The sequence below is a fragment of the Hemiscyllium ocellatum genome, chromosome 6 (assembly GCF_020745735.1).
Source record: "Hemiscyllium ocellatum isolate sHemOce1 chromosome 6, sHemOce1.pat.X.cur, whole genome shotgun sequence".
Lineage (NCBI taxonomy): Eukaryota > Metazoa > Chordata > Chondrichthyes > Orectolobiformes > Hemiscylliidae > Hemiscyllium > Hemiscyllium ocellatum.
In genome coordinates, this window is record NC_083406.1 from 90,194,488 (window position 1) to 90,218,407 (window position 23,920).

The 23,920-nt window shown below is 41.7% G+C and overlaps 1 protein-coding gene across 1 annotated transcript in view; it reads left to right on the forward strand.

The window, feature by feature from the left end:
* The window catches only part of b3glcta (beta 3-glucosyltransferase a), a 177,640-nt gene that overhangs the window by 97,786 nt on the left and 55,934 nt on the right, over positions 1-23,920 (forward strand). Inside the window, exons 10-11 of the mRNA XM_060826775.1 lie at positions 5,831-5,900; positions 11,928-12,041. Of these exons, the coding sequence (XP_060682758.1) occupies positions 5,831-5,900; positions 11,928-12,041 (184 nt within the window). The remainder of the gene's footprint in view (positions 1-5,830; positions 5,901-11,927; positions 12,042-23,920) is intronic.

Sequence of the window (23,920 nt, forward strand, 5' to 3'; positions counted from 1 at the left end):
TATATTGGGTATACAGGAAAGCTGAAAATGTGTTGCTGGTTAAAGCACAGCAGGTCAGGCAGCATCCAAGGAGCAAGAGATTCGACGTTTCGGGCTCAAGCCCTTCATCAGGAGTCAGGAATCAGGAATCACAGGAAAGCCACTCACACAGACCAAGTCCTGAACTATGAAAGCAACCACCCCAACACACACAAAAGAAGTTGCATCAAGACACTATTCAAAAGGGCCACAACACGCTGCAGTACACCAGAACTGCAAAAAGAGGAAGAAGAACACCTCTACAATGTATTCGCCAAAAACGGATACCCGCACAATTTCATCAACAGATGCCTAAGGGAAAGACAACAGAATGAGGACATGCCACAACCCAAAGGACTAACCACACTACCATACATCTGAACTGACAGCCAGACTACTGTGACCACTAGGACTCATAACAGCACACAAACCAACAGCCACTCTCAGACAACAACTCACCAGAACGAAGGACCCGATACCCAGCATGAGCAAAACCAGTGTAGTGTACAAAATCCCATGCAAGGACTGCACAAAACACTACATAGGACAAACAGGAAGACAGCTAACGATCTGCATCCATGAACACCAACTAGCCACGAAACGACACAACCAGCAGATGACAAGCAACATGAGTTCGACTGGGCCAACATGCTATTATAGGACAAGCCAAACAGAGAACAGCCAGGGAATTCCTAGAGGCATGGCACTCATCCTCAGATTCAATCAATAAGCACATCGACCTGGACTCAATATACCGACCACTGCAGTGGACAGCTGGAACTGACAAGCGGAAACGGCAGAGACAAACCACTAAAAATGCCAGAATAAACATCACAGAAGCGCTTCACAGGAGGCTCCCAAGCACTGAGGATGTCACCTAGACAGGGGACGAAACATCTGCAACACAAATTCCCAGCTCGGCACAGAACCACAACCTTTGACAAGACTTTACACTTCACTCTAGATTCCTGTCCCAAATGATAGTTTCCAAAAGAGAATTTTGATTAACATGTTAGCTACTTTCATACTTTTTAGACAAGTGGGTCATTTTTTGGCATTTGGTCATCTCATTGATATTATTAACTATCAGGGTTCTTGATGAGCTAATATGCACAGAGAGACCATCCCAATGTTGTCACTACTTCCCTGCTCGTGATCATATCCTGAGAAACCAGACCACATTCAAAAATGGGGTGAGAAATTTCAAGTGTATTTTAAGTAGAGAAGTTCACTGTCAATAGAAATGCAATAACAGTGACAATTAAAAAGGAGTTGAGTGTAATTATTGGGTTCTTCATGGGAAGTTCATATTCAGTGTGGCACATAATCAATAGAGCAAATCAAAGGTTAAATAATGTTCAAAAATAGTACAAAGTAGTGAACACTATTAAGGGACATCCAATATGTCCTTCCTTTTTTGAAATATTCTGTATACATCAACGGAAAGTTAAAGAAGAGATTCACGGATGATTACAGCACATCAGGCTCTAAATTGTAAAGGGAGACCTTTGGAAGTGATCCTATTTTCATCGAAGCAAAGAAGATTGTGAAAGGAAACATAAAGGAAAGGCTTCAAACCATGAATGCAACTTTGTTATCTTGGAATTGCAAGTGCAGAAGCAGAGTTCAAATAAGAATAAAGGTTACATGTTTTGCAAAATTGCATATTGCCTCAAAATATCTCTAAACAAATAGTGAAATATAGATAGATTCCCACAAAAAGCAGTGCATGCTGTGTTGAGAGTTTTCATATCAGTCTGGAATCTCAATAGTAATAGTCATAAAACAGTATGCACTCACATAGACTCATAGAGATGTACTGCACGGAAACAGACCCTTTGGTCCAACTCATCCATGCCAACCAGATATCCCAATCTAATGTAGTCACACCTGCCAGCACCTGGCCCATATCCCTCCAAACCCTTCCTATTCATATACCCATCCAGATGCCTTTTAAATGTCGCAATTGTACCAGCCTCTACCACTTCTTCTGGCAGCTCATTCCATACACGTACCACCCACTGAGTGGAAAAGTTGCCCTTTGGTCTCTTTTATATCTTTCTGCTCTCACCCTAACCTATGCCCTCTACTTCTGGACTCCCCCATCCCAGGGAAAAGACTTTGTCTATTTATCCTATCCATGCCCCTCTTGATTTTATAAACCTCTATAAGGTCACCCCTCAGCCTCCGACGCTCCAGGGAAAACAGCCCCCGCCTATTCAGCCTCTCCCTATAGCTCAAATCCTCCAACGCTGGCAACATCCTTGTAAATCTTTTCTGAACCCTTTCAAGTTTCACAACATCTTTCCGATAGAAAGGAGACCAAAATTGCATGCAATGTTCCAACAGCGGCCTAACCAATGTCCTGTACATCCGCAACATGACCTCCCAACTCCTATACTCAATACTCTGACCATTAAAGGAAAGCATACCAAACGCTTCCTTCACTATTCTATCTACCTGCGACTCCACTTTCAAGGAGCTATGAACCTACAGTCCAAGGTATCTTTGTTCAGCAACACTCCCTGGGACCTTACCATTAATGTATAAGTCCTGCTAAGATTTGCTTTCCCAAAATGCAGCCCCTCACATTTATCTAAAATACACTCCATCTGCCCATTGGCCCATCTGATCAAGATCCTGTTGTAATCTGAGGTAACCTTCTTCGCTGTCCACTACACCTCCAATTTTGGTGTCATCAGCAAAGTTACTAACTATAGCTCTTATGCTCACATCCAAATCATATATATAAATGATGAAAAGTACTGGACCCAGCACCAATCCTTGTGGCACTCCATTGGTCACAGGCCTCCGGTCTGAAAAACAACCCATCATCATCACCCTCTTTCTTGCACCTTTGAGCCAGTTCTGTATCCAAGTGATGAGATCTCCCTATATTCCATGAGATCTAATCTTGCTCACCAGTCTCTGATGGGGAACCTTGTCAAATAGATAAGTCCATATAGATCACATCTACTGCTCTGCCCTCATCAATCATCTTTGTTACATCTTAAACAAAGTTTGCGAGGCATGATTTCCCACACACAAAGCCAGGTTGACTATCCCTAATCAGTCCTTGCCTTTCCAAATATATGTACATCCTGTCCCTCAAGATTCCCTCCAACAACTTGCCCACCGCCAACGTCAGGCTCACTGGTCTATAGTTCCCTGGCTTGTCCTTACCACCCTTCTTAAACAGTGGCACCATGTTAGCCAACCTCCAATCTTCCGGCACCTCACCTGTGACTATTGATGATGCAGATATCTCGATAAGAGGCCCAGCAATTACTTCCCTAGCTTCCCACATAGTTCTAGGGTACTCCTGATCATATCCTGGGGATTTATCCACCTTTATGCATTTCAAGACATCCAGCACTTCCTCCTCTGTAATATGGACATTTTTCAAGATGTCACCATCTATTTCCCTACATTCTATATCTTCCATGTCCTTTTCCACAATAAATACTGATGCAAAATATTCATTTAGTATCTGCCCCATCTCCTGCGGCTCCACACAAAGGGCGATATTTGCTGATCTTTGAGACGCCCTATTCTCTCCCTAGTTACCCTTTTGTCCTTAATGTACTTGCAGAAACCATTTGGATTCTCCTTAATTCTATTTGCCAAAGCTATCTCATGTCCCCTTTTTGCCCTCCTGATTTCCCTCTTAAGTATACTCCTGCTGCCTTTATACTCTTCTAAGGATTCACTCGATCTATCCTGTCTATACCTGACATATGCTTCCTCCTTTTTCTTAATCAAACTCTCAATTTCTTTAGTCATCCAGCATTCCCTATACCTACCAGCCTTTCCTTTCACCCTAACAGGAATATACTTTCTCTGGACTCTCGTTATCTCATTTCTGAAGGCTTCCCATTTATTTTCCAGCTGTCCCTTTACCTGCAAACATCTGCGCCCAATCAGCTTTTGTAAGTTCTTGCCTAATACTGTCAAAACTATCCTTCCTCCAATTTAGATCTTCAACCTTTAGATCTGGTCTATCCTTTTCCATCACCATTTCAAAACTAATAGAATTATGGTCACTGGCCCCAAAGTGCTCCCCCATTGACACCTCAGTCACCTGCCTTGCCTTATTTCCCAAGAGTAGGTCAAGTTTTGCACCTTCTCTAGTAGGTACATCCACATACTGAATCAGAAAATTGTCTTGTACAGACTTAACAAATTCCTCTCCATCTGAACCCTTAACACTATGGCAGTCCCAGTCGATGTTTGGAAAGTTAAAATCCTCTACCATAACCACCCCATTATTCTTACAGATAACTGAAATCTCCTTACAAGTTTGTTTTTCAATTTCCCTCTGACTATTAGGGGGTCTATAATACAATCCCACTAAGGTGATGATTCCTTTCTTATTTCTCAGTTCCACCCAAATAACTTCTCTGGATGTGTTTCAAGATTAGATTAGATTAGATCACTTACAGTGTGGAAACAGGCCCTTCGGCCCAACAAGTCCACACCGACCCGCCGAAGCGCAACCCACCCATACCCCTACATTTATCCCTTACCTAACACTACGGGCAATTTAGCATGGCCAATTCACCTGACCCGCCCATCTTTGGACTGTGGGAGGAAACTGGAGCACCTGGAGGAAACCCACGCTGGCACGGGGAGAACGTGCAAACTCCACACAGTCAGTCGCCTGAGGCGAGAAATGAACCCGGGTCTCTGGTGCTGTGAGGCAGCAGTGCTAACCACTGTGCCACCGTGCCGTCGACTGTGCCACCGTTTCCGGGAATATCCTCGCTCAGTACAGCTGTAATGCTATCCCTTACCAAAAGCGCCGCTTCCCCTCCTCTCTTGCCTCCCTTTCTGTCCTACCTGTAGCATTTGTATCCTGGAACATTCAGCTGCCAGTCCTGTCCATCCCTGAGCCACGTTTCTGTAATTGCTATGACATCCCAGTCCCATGTTCCTAACCGTGCCCTGAGTACATCTGCCTTCCCTGTTAGGCCCCTTGTATTGAATATTTTAGAACGTTCAAATACATCTGGTAATAATAAATTCACATATTTAAAACAACAATTTACCTGATGTAACATAAATGTCTTATAATATCATTTGGTTGCAATCCATTCATTGTTTACCGAGGAGAAAATCCAGTTTTGATGGTGGAGTTTTGAAGTGCCATTTTTGGCTTTTTCTCAGGAATGAAAAATTCTCAAAAGGGCAACCAAACAGGAACATTCTGGATTCAGCAAAACAATTATTTTATTTGTTTATTGGGCCACCTTATAGTGAACTATCCAGCAATATCAAGTTTAATATAGTGATAGTGCACAGGTTCTCTTAAAGTAACCAGAAGTAATTAATTCAATTGATTTTCTGTATAAGCTTAATTATCTTATCAAACCTGCTACTCAGTTTGCAATGGCATGACTAATTAAGAATGCCGTGTTAAGACTGGATCAGCGTTTCTCATTTATGTTGTTTAAAGGATAAGTATTGGTTAGGGGAATTTCCCTGCTGTTCCTTGTGTAGTTCAAATGCATCATTTATTTCCATACAAGCATGCAGATGAGATCTCAGTTTAACATCTGCACTAAAAGGATCCATTCAGTAGTGCTGCATTTTCTAAGTGCTTCATTGATGTGTTAGCCTAGAGTATGGGCTTAATTCTTGGAAGCAGGGTTAAAGCCACAACCTTTTACAATGGAATCAAGAGCCCTCACTAAGTCAAACAAGTATTTACTTTTGATTTAATTTAGATTTTGCAGAATGCTGAAGTCAAAAGTTTAAAAATGAGTTACGATTTGTTTAGAAACTTCAAACAATTTTATGTATCATTTTACAGGGAAAACTAGTAGAGAAGGGAAACATCTTTTTTGCTGTAAAAACCTGCAAAAAGTTCCATCAGGAAAGAAGTAAGTATCTGCTAATATACAGTGTATTTGAGAGATAACATTTTCAAATTCTGTGGTAGCAAAAACTAGCACTACATCTGGTAGGTTTTTATATTGACCTTGCACAATAGTCTTCTTACGTACGTTGGGGAGCTATAATCGACGATTTAAGTCAGAATTATTCTGGTCTTCTTAGAATACTATGGAAAAGAGTTCATTCCTTTCATCAGTTCTGAGCCACACCTTGAAAGAGCCAACCACTTAGTTCCAGATCTGCTCTGGTTCCCCACCCTGCAGTGTTTTCCTTTCACAATTATGTATTCTTGAAAATTTCCATTGAATTTGCTCACTACACACTTTGAAGTAGCCACTGAATAGTCGAACAATACATAGTATGATTGGGTCTGTTAAAGACTTAAGTTACAAGAAATTACAAGTTTTAATGATTCATATTCTGAAGAAAACGTGATTTCAGTTTCTGGAAAACGTTATTCTTTGGCATTATAATTCTTTGAATAGATTACCTATCCTTGTTGTTTCACCACATTTCAAGTCATCCTTTGGGAAAACATTTTGAAGGGCTAAAAATGTCTCTATAACATTGAAAAATTAATAAGATTAATTAATTCAATCCAGTGCAGAGTTTGTTTTTAAATTTGTGATTTCCCTTCAAATTATTGATGTCTACTGAGATTCCTTTAATTCCTCATTTTTTAAAATATTGCTGGCTATTTTACATAATCGGTTAGATTTGAACTTTGACCTCCAGTTAAAAGAATCTAAGGTTTTTAATTAGTTTAGAGCCTGCATCATAATTGTAAAATATCCCAAAGTATTTTACAGCCAATGAAATGGTTTCAAAGTGTCGTCACTGTTGTAATATGGGAAACCTGGTAAACGCACCTATTCTTTCAAAATGCTCCCTGTTGCCTCAAAGGAATTGAGGGAGGTTGCTCTGGCCATGTGATTTTGAGGTGTACGGTGGTAGCTGTCAGCATACTGGAATCTGTAGCTGTTGCAGTGGAAATAAAGAAATCAGGAGAATGGAGTGCAGAACTTACAGGAGGTAGGGTGAGTACCAGTATGGTAAAAGAAAGTGTGGGAGTTCATGGATCTGTAGAGAAATTGAAGTAAGATTAGAGGTGGATGCATCTTGAATAAGTGTCTTCTACCACTATTGGTCCTAATTTCCTACAAACCAGAAGTCTTCCCACCAGCATTGTACCTCAACTCGTACATTGATCCTTCCCCATCACCCTATTTCAACACTCACTAACATGTGGCACTGAGAATGATCAATATGTGGCAATTGGAGTAATCCTCATATTACTATCTTCGTGGTCCTACTATCAATTTCCTCCCTAGCTCCAGGTAGCCTAACTATAGGCTCTCAATGCATGTTGTCTCCATACTTTTTGTATTAATGTGTGCTCCAGAAGATGGCTCCCTTTCTTAGAGTCATGGAGATGTACAGCATGGAAACAGACCCTTCGGTCCAAGCCATCCATGCTGACCAGATATCCCAACCCAATCTAGTCCCACCTGCCAGCACCTGGCCCATATCTCTCCAAACCCTTCCTATTCATATACCCATCCAAATGCCTCTTAAATGTTGCAATTGTATCAGCCTCCACTACTTCCTCTGGCAGCTCATTCCATACATGTACCACCCTCTGTGTGAAAAAGTTGCCCTTTGGTCTCTCTTATATCTTTCCCCTCTCAGCCTAACCTATGCCCTCTAGTTCTGGATTCCCCGACCCCAGGGAAAATACTTTGCCTATTTACCCTATTCATGCCCCTCATAATTTTGTAAACCTCTATAAGATCACTCCTTAACCTCCGACGCTCCGGGGAAAACAGCCCCAGCCTGTTCAGCCTCTCCCTGTAGCTCAAATCCTCCAACCCTGGCAGCATCCTTGTGAATCTTTTCTGAACCCGTTCAAGTTTCACAACATCTTTCCGATAGAAAGGAGAACAGAATTGCATGCAATATTCCAACAGTGGCCTAACCAGTGTCCTGTACAGCCGCAACATGACCTCCCAACTCCTGTACTCAATACTCTGACCATTAAAGGAAAGCATACCAAATGCCTTCTTCACTATCCTATCTACCTGCGACTCCACTTTCAAGGAGCTATGTACCTGCACTCCAAGGTGTCTTTGTTCAGCAACACTCCCTAGGATCTTACCATTAAGTGTATAAGTCCTGCTAAGATTTGCTTTCCCAAAATGCAGCCCCTCGCATTTATCTGAATTAAACTCCATCTGCCATTTCTCAGTCCATTGGCCCATCTGGTCAAGATCCTGATGTAATCTGAGGTAATCCTCTTCGCTGTCCACTACAACTCCAATTTTGGTGTCATCTGCAAACTTACTAACTGTACCTCTTATGCTCGCATCCAAATCATTTATGTAAATAACAAAAAGTAGCGGGCCCAGCACCGATCCTTGTGGCACTCCACTGGTCACGGGCCACCAACAGCCCACCTGGTCCCAGTTCCAGACACCCATTTCCCTCCGAAATGTGAGAAACAGCATCCACAGCAATTGTGTTCAGTTAGTGTCAGACTGTGGCTAGCTTTCATTTGCACCCCATCTTTAATTGGACAGCAGACTTGTCTCTAGAGTTATTGAAGCAACAACCTTCTGAAAAACCCAACAGCTCAACAACCAGGGTGAGTTGGCAACCTGAAATTAATACGCTTAGCTATTTCTGCTTCACACAAATGAACACCCTGGCACAGATTCTATGTTGTTCTTTCTAGGCTTACGCACTCTGAGAAAACAGTGTGACACAGGGGTGAGAAAACAGCAAAGATGGAAGAGATGGAGGGGAAAACAAATGGTTGATTAACCACTTAAGAGAGGAGGAAGTTAAAGACATGGACTGGTGTTAATTGAATATAAGGGTTGCAAAGTTATGTTGAAGTTGTACAGCACATTGGTGAGGCCTCTTCTGGAATACTGTGTCCAATTCTTGGGCGAAATGTTATAGGAAGAATATTATTAAGCTGGAGAGGATTCAGAACAGATTTACCTGGATGTTGCCAGGTATGAAAGCTATGAGTATAAAGAAAGGTTGTATAGGCTGGGACTTCTTTCACAGGAGCAAAGGAGCTTGAGAGGCGACTTGTTGGGCATTTATAAAATAATGAGGTGTTTAGACTTACTGGTAGATGTCTGTTCCTAGGATGGGGGGATGTCAAGACTATGGGACACATTTTTAAATTGAGAGGAGAGAGATTTAAAAAAGACATGAGGGACAAATGTTTTACATCGAAACTGGTTCATCTGTGGAATGAACTTCCTGAGGAAGTGGTGGACGTGGGTACTATTACAACATTTAAAAGACATTTGGATAAGTACATGAATAGGAAAGGTTTGGCAGGATGTCAGCCAGGTGGGACTAGGTTTAGTTTGGGATTATGTTTGGACTAAAGGGTCTGTTTCTGTGCTGTATGACTTGATGAAGATTGCAAAAGCATAAAACAGTTCAGAGTTCGATGTACCTAACTATAATTACACTTGATTCCACAACAACCTACTTACATGACCCATGGATCAGGCTCATTGTTTGAGAAAGGTTTGATCAATTAGATGCCAAAAAAGAGAAAATGCTGGAAAATCTCAGCAGGTCTGGTAGCATCTGTAAGGAGAGAAAAGAGCTGACGTTTCGAGTCTAACTGACCCTTTGTCAAAGCTCAACGCAAACTGGAGGAACAGCATCTCATCTTCCGACTAGGCACGTTGCAGCCTGCCAGTCTCAACATTGAATTCAACAACTTCAGTTGATTATCCCATCTCGACCCCTCTGTTTTCATTCTGCTCCGTGATTCGCTCCCCACTCTCTCATCACCTTTTTCTTCTCCTCTTCCCTCTTTGCTACCCTTCTCCCTTGTTTTCCATTTTGCCTCTGCTTCACCCATCCCCCCACATCCCTCCACATATTTTGACACGTAGCACTGGCTTCAGCCTTGGTCATTAACAGCTCTTAATCTCCCTGTAATCTCTTTATGCACTGTCATTATCACCTCTTTATTGCTACTTTTGCTTCTGGAGCCATGACTCACCTTCTCTCAGCCTAGTATAAATACTATTTCTCCCTTTTTTTTAGCTTTGACAAAAGGTCAGTTACACTTGAAACGTCAGCTCTTTTCTCTCCTTACAGATGCTGCCAGACTTGCTGAGATTTTCCAGCATTTTCTTTTTTTTTGGTTTCAGATTCCAGCATTCGCAGTAATTTGCTTTTATCTAATACACTGTATGCTTTCTTAACAACCCAATCAACCTGGGTGGCAACTTTCAGGGATCTATCATGGACACCGAGATCTCTGCTCATCTACACTACCAAGAATCTTACCTTTAGCCCAGTACTCTTTATTCTTGTTGCTTCTTCCAAAGTGAATCACCTCACACTTTTCTGCATTAAATTCCATTTGTCACCTCTCAGCCCAGCTCTGTAGCTTATCTATGTCCCTCTATAACCTGCAAACAGCAGTGGCCCCAAAACAAACCCTTTGTGCAATAGCCAACCGTGGGAAAGCTTATGAAATGCCTTACTGAAATCCATATACACCATATCAATGGCTTTACCCTCATCCACTTATTTGGTCATCTTCTCAAAGGACTCAATAAGGTTTGTGAGGCATGGCCTATCCTTCACAAAACCATGTTGATTATCCCTAATCGAATTATTCCTATCAAGATGATAATAAATCCTATCTCTTATAACCTTGTCCAACACTTTACCCACAACTGAAGTAAGGCTCACTGGTCTATAATTACCAGGGTTGCCTCTACTCCCCTTCTTGAACAAGGGGACAACATTTGCTATCTTCCAGTCTTCTAGCACTATTCCTGTAGACAATGACAACATAAAGATCAAAGCCAAAGGCTCTGCAATCTCCCCAAAGGCTTCTGGAGAATCCTAGGATAAATCCCACCCAGCCCAGGGGTCTTTTCTATTTTTACACTTTCCAAAATTGCTGACACCTCCTCGTGAACCTCAGTCTTGTTTAGTCTAGTATCCTGTACCTCAGTATTCTTCTCGACAACATTGTCTTTTCTCAGTGTGAATATTGATGAAAAAATATTCATTTAGCGCTTCTCCTATTTCCTCGGATGTTACACATAGCTTCCCACTACTGTCCTCGATTGGTCCTAATCTTACTAAAGCTACCTATTGAAAGCTTTAGGGTTTTCCTTGATCCTACCTGCCAATGACTTCTCACGTCTCCTCCTAGATCTTCTTAGCCAGGGAAGACCTAAAGAAAGAGCTAACTAGTAACACTTAAGCACCCGAACTGAGCCTTCACATCTCATCCTAAAGTAAGCCACCTTCTTCCACTTGAAAAGAGATTCAGGTTCTTTAGTAAACCACGTCAGCTTTGACAAAGGGTCAGTTAGACTCGAAATGTCAGCTCTTTTCTCTCCTTACAGATGCTGCCAGACTTGCTGAGATTTTCCAGCATTTTCTCTTTTTTGGTTTCAGGTTCCAGCATCCGCAGTAATTTGCTTTTATTTGAGATCAATTAGATTGTGTCTTATCAGTTTAGCTAGTAATGGTTAGAGTTTTGTAAAAATTGTTTCATGTTTGTCCTGAGCTTGTATATTTTTATTAACCCTGGGTACAATTTTATGTTTGCTTTCTGCATTCAATTTCAGTAGACATGCAGACTGTCTCAAAATATCAAAATTGAGACAACGTTTTGAATGCTTTTATGTGAAAAGTGACTGTATAGGATAATCTTATTGATGCTCATTTGATACTTGACCTACTTGATACCTTTGAACTGATCGCAAAGAGGGTTGTTGAAAGCTTTATAGAGTTTACAGTGGCAAGTGAACCAGATTGTTTCTCAGTTATTTTTTGGGATCTTGTCACAGTATAGAAGCAGGGTTTAGATTAGGAGCTGGACTATAAAATTACCAAAACATTGTTGCTTTCAGAAGCTATAACCAGATGATAGTGTAGATTATTTTGTTTTTAGGTATATATTCAACTTTTTCTTACAGCATTTCTCAACATTCAATTCTATTATCTTGCAGTACCAATTGTAAAGAAAACTTGGGAAAAACAAGCAGCTCTGATTGAATACTATAGTGATTATGCAGATAGTTCCATTCCAACCCACTACTTAGGAATACCAAATACTGAAAGAGGTGAGTTTTTGAACAAATAATTATGTTGCTAGTAAACAGCAGACCTTTTGAAGTTTTCAAATCAGTATTTAAAGTACATGGCAAATGTTTTCACCTTTTGCTTCTTTTCCATTTGTTGGCAAGCTTTAAATGCTATGTGACGACACCAATTTTTCCACAATGCTGTGAAAGTACTTTTATTTATCAGACTACCTCATTACCTATAATTGCTAGATAGTGCAAATTTCAGTTATAAATAATTTAATGAGTTTTGTAGAGAAACTCTTTTTGATATATTATATCCACGTCGAACATTTAAGAACATGTTTGATAAAGCAGATTGAAAACAAATTTTATTTTGCCAGAGGCTAGCATATGTACGTTACTGCAAAATCAAAACATTAATATGCTAACCCAAGCTGCACCATCCAAGATGGTTGAGTTTTACATTGTAGCACCAAATTCTTATCTTTCTATTCCAAATACACCCTGGGGGTCATGCTATCTTTCACTATAAAAACCATTTTGCCAGACAACACTATATAGATCTTTTATAAACATATTCGGTTAGAGATGAAGGGTTCAGTCCCTTCTCAGGCTCACCAATGTGGGCTATGGTGAGAATTTTGGGAATGTCACGTGAGATGGCAAGCAATGCCTTTTTTGATGTCAATACTAACAAGTCACATGTTCCAACAAATCTCAGATGGTGAGACAGGATTTTCACTACTGAGCAGTGAAACTCCTGTTTTTGGCATCATTGCTCATTACCATACTCATTACTATGAAATCTCACTACATTAGGTGCAGGTTCCCATTCTTGGATTGCTGGATCGAAACTGGATGCCAAGATTTCCCAGTATGAAATTCTGGTGACTCCAGCTTTCTGTATTTGCTTCTGACCCTCTTCTTGGGCACCAGGTACCAACCTTTGAGTGCACGCTCCATGGACATTGGCTGCACACACCTCATGTCTACCTTCTCAGGCATCCGACAAGTAACTTCCTGTCTGCACCATTAAGGGACACCTCCAATCCACTTACAGTACACTTCTGCTCTTTGCTGCTGCACTTAAGATTGCAAAACATCTTTTATTAAAAGGCTGCTACAAGAACAGTTTGCACACAGGGACACACCCAGTCATGTACTGAACCAACAAGCATCTCAAGGTTGCTGTCTTAGCACCCAATCACTTTCCGCTCAGTTGGATGCCCAGAGACCCTTATCTTGCCTTGCCTTCTTGTGCCTTCTTGCTTCAGCCAGCTCTTAAAGACTCACAGTATTTCTGTTCTGCCCTGCTGTTCATTGCATACAGGAAACTAGGCAGCTTGACATGTTTGTCATCAGTTAAAGGGTAAACATGTTACTGTGTGGCACATTCCTAAGTCAATCTTACACCTAAAGCATGTACAGACCTATAAACCAAATATCCATCAGTCCTGATGAAGGGCTTTTGCCCGAAATGTCGATTTTCTTGCTCTTCGGATGCTGCCTGATCTGCTGTGCTTTTCCAGCACCACTCTAATCTAGATACTGCATATATATCAACTGAGTAGCCATGTCTCGAGGTCTAAGTGGAGTAGTCCTCAGTCAAGCAGAGAGAAACAGCTTGGTCAAGGGCAGATCCCAATATCAGTTTAAGGACTTGGGTGCAGTTAAATGGCTGGTCATGGGGTCCTTACCTCTGCAATACAGGGAGTGGATCAAGGTCAGCACTGTGGGTCTAGCGCAAACAATATGAGAAGCTGTACAGATATCATTCAGGTATCGGTTCACTAAAAGTCAAAGGTGGGAAGGGGGTTTGAGAGTCTTTGGGGTCATGGCGATGGGAGGGAAGCTGGGGCATTCAATTCGAGGAATTAAATGAGCCGGTTCACCTGGAGTATAAAAATAGAACCATGTGAAAGTATTAATAACTCTGGTTCAACATTTTAAAATTTATTGTAGAAATTAAAGCAGGATTAAAGGGAGAGTGTCTGTGTGACTTCAAAATGAAAAAGAAGATGGCAAGAAAAAGTTTTTCATAGCAGAGGCAGTAACCATACAGTGGTATTCTTCAGACTCCCAGACTGCAGACTCTGTTTGTTTTATCTATTCATATTTACTTGGGTAAGCAGGGAATAATTTTAAAGTTTGCATATGTTACAAAATTCAGATGTGTCCATACAAACAAGGAAATGGCAGAGTAGTCACAGGATGAAAGTTCCCAATGACCAGGGAGACCGTGACAAGAGCTCGTAGTGGAAGGATATGGGGTAAATCATTTTGGACTGAGATGAGAAATTTCTTCACCCAGAGATTGGTAAGCTAATGGAATTTGCTACCACAGAAAGCAGTTGAGGCCAAACCTTGTATGATTTCAAGAAGGTGTCAGATTATAGCACTTGGGAATATAGAAATCAAAGGATATAGAGGAAAAGTGGGAACAGGCTATTAAGTTGGATTATCAGTCATGAGCAAAATGAATGACAGAAAGTTCAAGTGCTGAATAGCCAACTTTTGCTCTGATTTTCTATGTTTCTCTGAATCAGTGTTTATCATGGTAAGTGTGAATGTAGAATTCAAAATACAAAAGTATTAATTATGATCTTATTGAATTGCAAAACAGGCTCAAGGGGCTGAATGATCTCTTTCCGCTGCTAATTCCAGTTCATATGGTGAACTGGGAAGATACATGACAAATTAAACTTAAAATGAATTGATGGGAAAATGAGGAAAGATGACATAAACTTTGTAGTAGAAGTTTAAAGGGGAAGTAGAGATAGACGGATCCATATCTCTCAAATTTTTGAATACAGCACAATAAGTTGAAAAAGCTGTATAAAATCATGTAGGTTTTTTTACTTTATGAATAGAAACTTTGAAGAAAAATGCAAAAAAATTACAGTATGCTAAACCTTTATAAAATGGTAGTTGGATCTCATTTGGAGTATTGTGGTTAATTCAGATTACAATGCTTTATGAAAACATTAAAGCCTTAGACAGGGTACAGAAGAGACTTTCAAGAATTGTAATCTGGTGAAATTGAAGAAGCTCAGTTTTTTTCTACCTAGAACACTGAAGATGATGAGGATCAACAAAATCACGCGTTAGTTAGTAGGTACACAGTGAGAAACTGATTACAGTACCAAAACGGTCAATAAGTAGAGAGCACATATTAAGGTGATTAACAAATGAACCAGAAGAGAGATAAGGACATTCTGTTCTACACAACAAACTTTGTGATCTGGAATATACCCTGCAAAGGTGTTGGAAACAGATCCATAGTAAATTTCATAAGGAAGTTTAGTAAATGCTTGAAGGGAGAGTGGGGAAAGATCAGGGAAGTAGCACTAGCTGAATAACACTTTGAAAGAGTTTGAAAGACTTTGGCATGATGGATTGAATAGTCTCATTCTGTGACCTATTATTCTTCGAATCTATTCAGATTGTCTTGCAATATTCTTGCCCTCATCTCAAACCTATTTGCATTGAAGCTCATCTGCCACACATCTGCTCACTCCTCCAACTTCTCAGTGATCATTTGGAGTTCCACATTGTCCTCTTCACAGTTCACAATTCTTACTACGTTTAGTGTCATTTACAAACTTTGAAATTGTCCCGTCCACACCAAACTCCAGATCATTAATAGAGATCAGAAAAACCAAAGGCCCAGGACTGGCATCTGGAGTACGACAAACCTTCCTCTCGCCCGATAAATATCCATTGACCATTAATCTCTGACATGGCAGAGGAGTTGTATAAATGCTTTGCACCAATCTTCACGGTGGAAGAGGATGAGAAAACTGTCCATGTAACACCCTTATTTAAAAAGAGGAGACAAAAAGCAAGTAACTATATAGGCCATCTGACATTGGGAAAATTTTCATGTCTATTATAAAGAATGTAACAGCAGAATGTTTAGAAATAGAAAATTCTGGTCTCCTTCCTATTGGAAGGATGTTGTGAAACTTGAAAGGGTTCAGAAAAGATCTACAAAGATGTCAGGGTTAGAGGCTTTGAGTTATAGCGAGAGGCTGAATAGGCTGGGGCTGTTTTCCCTGGAGCGTCGGAGGCTGAGGGGTGACCTTACGGAGTTTTATAAAATCATGAGGGGCATGAATAGGATAAATAGACAAGGTCTTTTCCCTGGGGTGGGGAAGTCCAGAACTAGAGGGCATAAGTTTAGGGTGAGAGGGGAAAGATGTAAAAGGATACAAGGAAGCAATTTTTTGACACAGAAGGTGGTACATGTATGGAGTGAGCTGCCAGAGAAAGTGGTGGAGGTTAGTACAATTACAGCATTTAAAAGGCATCTGGATGGGTATATGAATAGGAAGGGTTTAGAGAGATTATGGGCCAAGTGCTGCCAAATGGGACTAGATTAGGTTACGATATCTGGTCGGTGTGGGCGAGTTGGACCGAAGGGTGTCTTTCTGTGTTGTACATCTCTGTGATTCTATGACTCTAAAATGTAATCAGCATGGAGACAACAATGGCTCTAATACACCACAATATTGTGATAAAGGGAACACTTTCACGTGACAATCTTAAGTGCAATGTCACATATCAGTTCTGAGTCCACAATTATTACAATATTATTAATGACTTGGATGAGGAAAGTAAATGTCCTGTTGACAAATTTGCCAGATGACACAAAAAATAGAAAGGGTTGCAAGTAGTCAGGTTGATGCTAAAGTGCATTCAGGGATATATACAGGTTAAGTGATTGGACACAAATCTGGCAATTGGAATATAATTTGGGAGAAGAAGGAGCTAAGCATTTTTGCCAGAAGAGTAGAAGAGCTGGCTATTGTTTCAATGGAGGGAGATTGCAGAAAGCTGCAGGATGTAGGGATTTGGGTCCTCATTCATGACTCTCAGTAAGCATACAAGTTCAGCAGCCAGTGGGGAAGGCATATGGAATGCTGGCCTTGGGAATGGAGTAAATAAACAGGAAAATCTTGCTCAAATTGGATGAGGCACTAGTCGGATCACACCTGGAATGCTGTGGATAGTTTTGGACCCTTTATCCAGGAAACTTAAACTAGCATTGGAAGCAGTCCAGAGAAGGTTCACTATAAGACCATAAGACATAGGAGTGGAAGTAGGGCCATTCGGCCCATTGAGTCCACTCTGCCATTCAATCATGGCTGATGGGCATTTCAACTCCACTTACCCGCATTCTCCCCGTAGCCCTTAATTCCTTGTGGCACCAAGAATTTATCAATCTCTGCCTTGAAGACATTTAGCGTCCTGGCCTCCACTGCACTCTGCGGCAATGAATTCCACAGGCCCACCATTCTCTGGCTGAAGAAATGTCTCCGCATTTCTGTTCTGAATTTACCCCCTCTAATTCTAAGGCTGTGTCCACGGGTCCTAGTCTCCTCGCCTAACGGAAACAATTTCCTAGCGTCCACCCTTTCCAAGCCATGTATTATCTTGTAAGTTTCTATTAAATCTCTCCTTAATCTTCTAAACTCCAATGAACACAATCCCAGGATCCTCAGCCGTTCCTCGTATGTTAGACCAACCATTCCAGAGATCATCCCTGTGAATCTCCACTGGACACGCTCCAGTGCCAGTATGTCCTTCCTGAGGTGTGGGGACCAAAACTGGACACAGTACTCCAAATGGGGCCTAACCAGAGCTTTATAAAGTCTCAGTATCACAACGGTGCTTTTATATTCCAACCCTCTTGAGGTAAATGACAACATTACATTCGCTTTCTTGAACTAGACTGATCACAGGCATGGAAGGATTTTCTTATGAGAAGAGATTGTACAGGTCAGGCTTGAACTCATTGGAATTTAGAAGAATGTGAGGAGACCTTATTCAATCACATGAAGTTCTTGTCACTCTTGACAAGGTAGATACAGAGAAATTGTTTCTCCTCTTGGGAGTGTCTAGGGCTAATCTCAGAGTGTTGATGTGTCCATTAAAGCAGTTGAGGAGAATTTTCTCTTTTCAGGGTTGAGTTATTCACTGCAGGACACTGTAAAGGCAGAATCCTTCAAGGCCGAGATATTTTTAGAATTAAATCAGTAAGGGAATTAAGGGCTGTGGGGAATGGGAAAAAAGGCAGGATTTTCAAATCAACCATGGTGTCATTGAATGCTACACCGCACCTGATTTCTAAATCTTCTACTATTGCTCCAATGTCTTAGACACTTGATATCTCATCCAAAAATGGTACTTCTGAAAATCCAGATCTCCCACAGTACTTTGCTGCAGTATCAGCCTTGATGATGTCTTAGAATAAGACATGAATCTGTCACCACTCTATAAGAAGTGTGTGTGTTCCCAGTAGAGCCAAGCTTTACAGACATTTGTGGGATGCTGTATGCTTGCTCTGATATCTTGAGTTGGCACTGTCATATTGGATTACTTAGTGTGGAAACAAGCCCTTCGGCCTAACAAGTCTACACCGACCCACCGAAGCGCAACCCATCCAGACCCATTCCCCTACATTTACCCCTGCACCTAACACTATGGGCAATTTAGCATGGCCAATTCACCTAAGCTGCACATCTTTGGACTTCTCTTCTTTTGGTTGTCCAGATCAGCTTCTATTCTTACTAACATTGCACTTGCTATGCATTCGCCAGCCATGGATTCGAGGATGGTGATGTATTTGCTGCGGCTTGTTAGGAAGTTCATGGAGAAGGGTTAGAGTTTTTGTCACATGATTAGACACTGGAGAGAATGTTAGTTTGATGGTGGTGGTAGAGATAATGTAGGTTGAGGTGAAATTTATGAATCAACCGTTGAAACTAACATTTGCTCGCGTTGTGAAGGTGTCCTGAGCTCTTTCCCTATGCCCTGTTTAAGATCCACATGATTAATTGTACCCAGGAGTTCATTACTTGAGATTGAGAATTGTGCCTGTAGATTCAGATAGACATTGGTCTCTTTCCAATTTCATGCTGTTTCTGCCCTGTCTCTTTGGGAGATACCTTAGAAAGCAAACGTTATGGAAACTTAAAAATATGTCCACTGCTGGTTTCTGTGAACAAATAGCATTATTATGCCCTTCTTATGTCCACATTATAGAATAAATGAGCTAAATATAGACATTAAATGACAAAACATTTCTGCAATGAATCAGCCAATGCTTTTAACTAATTGATACTATAATAACAGTACTTCATTTTGTCTGAAAAATTATTTTGCAGACTTTCTTGCTTCATTACGAGGGTTTTTATTGGATATTGCAGGCAATGTATCCATATCCAATTTACAGATATGTGACTGTACAGTGCCTTGAACAATTTGCCAAGCTGAAAGAACACTCATTAATTAAACTAAATAGGGATTTTCATTGATCCATTTCACAAGTAAACTAGTACACTTTGTTCTAGACAGTGCAACTTAAAAGGATGGGAATTTGCTGAAATTTATGCACATTTTGCCATTGGCAACTTATGGTGTAAATTGCAGAGGATCTTATTTTCCTAAGTCAGAATGTACAAATGCAAAACCAAGCAAGCAGAACTTCAGCCCAAGCCATCTTTAACTCCTTCCTTATTGTATTGAGATTATGGAAGTTAGTTCAGTTAAATTAAATAATCTGTAATTATGCATTCGGAAATTTAAAAAGTAGTTTTTTCTAAGTTATGACTCTTCTTATTCAGTTAAGGGGATGTGGGTATCACTGATTGGGCCATCATTTATTGTCTGTCCCTAATAGCCCTTGAGAAACTGGTGGTGAGCTGCCTTGCTGAACTGCTGCAGTCCATTTGCTATAGATAGATTACCAATGTCATTAAAGAGGCAGTTTCAAGATTTTGAACCAGTGATATTGTAGGAAAAGTAATATATAAAAGTAATATTAGTCCAGGAACCCTTATGTACTTTTCACTACTTTCTCAATTTATGCTGACACTTGACTTGTGCTCACATACTTAAGTACTGTCTCTGCCCCTGTGCTCATTTACCTCAGGTACTGCCAGTACCTCTGTAATCATATACCCCACTTACTGCCTCTGCCTCTGCCTCTGTGCTCATATACCCCAGGTACTGACTCTGTCTCTGTGCACATATACCTCGGGTACTGACTCTGTCTCTGTGCTCATATACCCCAGGTACTGTCTCTGCCCCTGTGCTCATATACCCCAGGTACTGTCTTTGCCTCTGTGCTCATGTACCTCAGGTACTGACTCTGTCTCTGTGCTCATATACCTCAGGTACTGTCTCTGCCCCTGTGCTCATATACCCCACGTACTGTCTCTGCCCCTGTGCTCATATATCCCAGGTACTGTCTCTGCCTCTGTGTTCATATACCCCAGGTACTGTCTCTGTGCTCATATACCTCAGGTACTGCCTCTGCCTCTTTGCTTGTATACCCCAGGTACTGTCTCTGCCTCTGTGCTCATATACCCCAGGTACTGCCTCTGGACTCATTTATTCCAGTGCACTCCAAGCTGGCCTCCCACATTTTACCCCTCCATGAAATTGAACCCGTCCAAAACTCTGCTGCCCAGTACTGACTGATACCAAGCCATGGTCCCTTGCCAGTGATGTTCTGATCTCACAATTTCCATTCTTACTTTAAGTTCTCATTATGGCTTTTTCCCCTCCCAATCTCATTTATCTCATCTAGCCCCATAACCCTGACGATGTCTGTGCTCATCCAATCCTTGACCTTAAGCTCTAAAATTGCCTCCCTAAACATGTTCTGCTCTCTACTCCTCTTTCTTCCTTTAAGACAATTCTTAAAATCTCCCACTTTGACAACATTTTGGGTCACCTTACTTAATGGATGAAGGTGAGTCAGTGGGAAAATAGGGTACGATAGGCAGAAATGAGGTTCCTGATGGCCAGAAAACAAGGTCCAATTCTCCAATCAAGTTTTGAACAGTAAATCAAAAGTCTTGCTCATAAGTTGCAAGAGACTTATTTGCTTGCATTTCAATGCTATTTTTGCCTAATCTTGCCTCACTGATGTGCAGTTTCTCACTGTCTCACCCACTGAATAGAAACTGTACCATGACCATTCACATTATGAAAGTGAGGGTTTTTACCTGGCAACTCCAGCTTGCTAATGATCCTCCAGGCCTCCAGTTGGACAGCGTGCCCTAAAATCTCATGGCATACTCCAATGGCTCCAACCATCCGTAACGGGCAGACATGGGCTGCACCATGCAAACCTCATCGTTACCATCATGTGATACTTCCAACCCATTTATAATAGTCTTGCACTTCAGTGCTGTACATTGTAGTGCATCAACACCTCTCCCAGGACACTTTGCATGCAGGGACAAGCACCTACCTCATGGGTTGGACCATGGCAGCATTTCAATGTTCCTTGCTTGCTCTCTTAGCACTCACTTTGATCCTACTTGGATGCTGACAATATCAGTACCTTTTTTGATCCTTGATCCTCAGCCAAAGGATCTGTCTTGCTTTGCAGTTTAGCTCAGACACAACCTGAGGCAGCTTGTCATGGTTGGCAGCAGTGATCAGTCAAGGAAGTGGACATGTTGGTGTAAGGCACCACACTTCATTAATCTTTCCTCTGCAACATGTTCCAGTAGCATATAGCATGTGCTGCAACCAAACAAACATGTCTCCAAAGTCCAAGGGGAGTAGTTCTCAGTTAGGTTGGGATTGTAGCCTCAGTTAAGGGGTCCTAGCACAATGTCAAGGACAGCATCTGCTATTAGTCCAGGGGCTTGGACTTGGTCAGCCAGCCACTTAGGGTGGTCAAGTTCAGAAGTCTGCACCTTAAAGACTTGGGAGTGCACCATGGTCCATCCTAGAGATCCAATGGAACCAGTCCAAGTGAAATAACTCCACAGAGGTTGGTGTCTTGTCACCAAATCACCCTTAATTTATGTGTGGGAAGTCCATGATGCTAAAGTAGCTTCCTTAGAATCAGCTCTGAGTGAACAGAGCCTATGATACTCATATTTTTATCTGTCAGTCATTGCTCCCTGATTGGACCAGATTGACTACCTGCCTCTTGCACCTGGAGGGTATTGGAAGAAATTCATCCTCTTAGGCGGTAAAGGTGTTGAGGCTGCAACATCTGAATATCCATCTGGATCTGACCTCGTGTCAACCATGCCTCTTATTCACACAGGGTCATTCCCATGGTTCCTACACCAAACATAGTCACCTGAAGTAAACTTTCTGTCTTGCTTAACATTCTAGCATTAGCATTCCTGACGCCACTTCAGCATCTCATTAAGGGTTAGACGAAAGTCACATGTATCTAGTAGTCATCTTAACCAATTCAAAAATCCAGATGTAGATTCCCCAGTTCTCGAACTGCAGTGTAAAAGCAATAGCGACTCAGTATTAGAAGAAGCTTGGTGCCATAACATTCCTTAACTAAATCTGTCAACTCTTGAAAGGTTTAGTGTCTGGTCTCAAAGAGAAAGTTAGGCTCCTATAAACTGATAAAGCTATAGGTTCACAAGTTGTCAGAATTACTCGTTGCTGTTCATTTGCCCGGAAAACTAACACATTCTTTACACATACTGGGTCCAATCTTCAATGGGCATGATTGAATGAGTTATTTGCACGTTCGATTGGCAGGATGCCAGAAATGCTTACCCCCAACTCAAAGACAACTGTTGTGAGCGAATTTCTTCAGGAGAGTGCTTTGCTCTCGTCGCTACTGAAATACCTCCCCAGAGGCTTGTATCCCATCACTAAGTCATCCTTCATTTACACATGGAAATTCCTGAACACTGATCCAGGCCCCTCAAAGTCTGACATTCCTGTTCTTTTTTTTCTTTTCCACAGGAAGAAAGGCAACATCTCTTGGTTTTTTTTAACCACCACACTACCACCTAACTGCAGTAGTCTTATTTTTTCCCCAGCACCCATGTTGTGTGTGCGCAGGTGTGAGACACAGTGAGAGACACAAGGTGCATGAATCTTTATTCAGTTTCCACCACCAGGAAGAAAGGAAACACGTGAGTGGCCAGTGACAAGCAGTGCCCTTCACATCAAAGGGCAATGCTGTGTGATCAAAACAGTGAAGGGGAGGGCAGGGATTAAATCAAAATAGAATTGGAGGGGAAATAATGCACTCCCCTCCCTGAAGCGCCCACATCTCTCTGAACAACTCCTGGGTGTTGGTGGACACAGCGTGCTCCTTCTCCAAGGACACCTGGGCTCTAACGTAATCGCTGAAGAGGGGCAGGCAGTCGGCCCCAACGACCCCCTCCACGGCCCGCTGCCTGGACCTGTTTATGGCAAGTTTTGCCAGGTCCAAGTGCAGACCCACGAGGAGGTCACATTCCTGTTCTTTTTTTCCTTTTTTTTGAGTCCTTGCACGTGCGCAGACACACACTGATGCAGCTCTCAGAGTGAACAGTACCTCTGACCCAGTGTTGAATTTTTTTTTAACCCCCACACTACCGCCTAACTGTGGTAGTGCTTATTTTTCCCCAGCATCCATGGTGTGTGCGTGCAGGTGTGAGACACAGTGAGAGACACAAAATGTACAAATCTTTATTCAATTTCCACCACCAGGAAGGTAGGAAAATACCCGGGTGGCCAGTGATGAGCAGTGCCCTTCACATCAAAGGGCAATGCTGTGTGACCAAAACAGTGAAGGGGAGGGCAGGGATTAAATCAAAATAGAGTTGGAGGGGGAAATGATGTACTCCACTCCCTGCGGCACCCATCTCTCCCTGAACAACTCCAGGGTGTTGGTGGACACCGCATGCTCCTTCTCCAAGGACACCCGGGCTCTAACATAACCGCGGAAGAGGGGCAGGCAGTCGGCCCTCACGAACCCCTCCACGGCCCGCTGGCTGGACCTGTTTATGGCCAGTTTTGCCAGGCACAAGAGCAAACCCACGAGGAGGTCACATTTCTGTTCTTTTTTTTTCTTTTCTTTTTTATCAAACGGCAATGCTGTGTGATCAAACAGACATTCCTATTTATTTTTTTCTTTTTTCTTT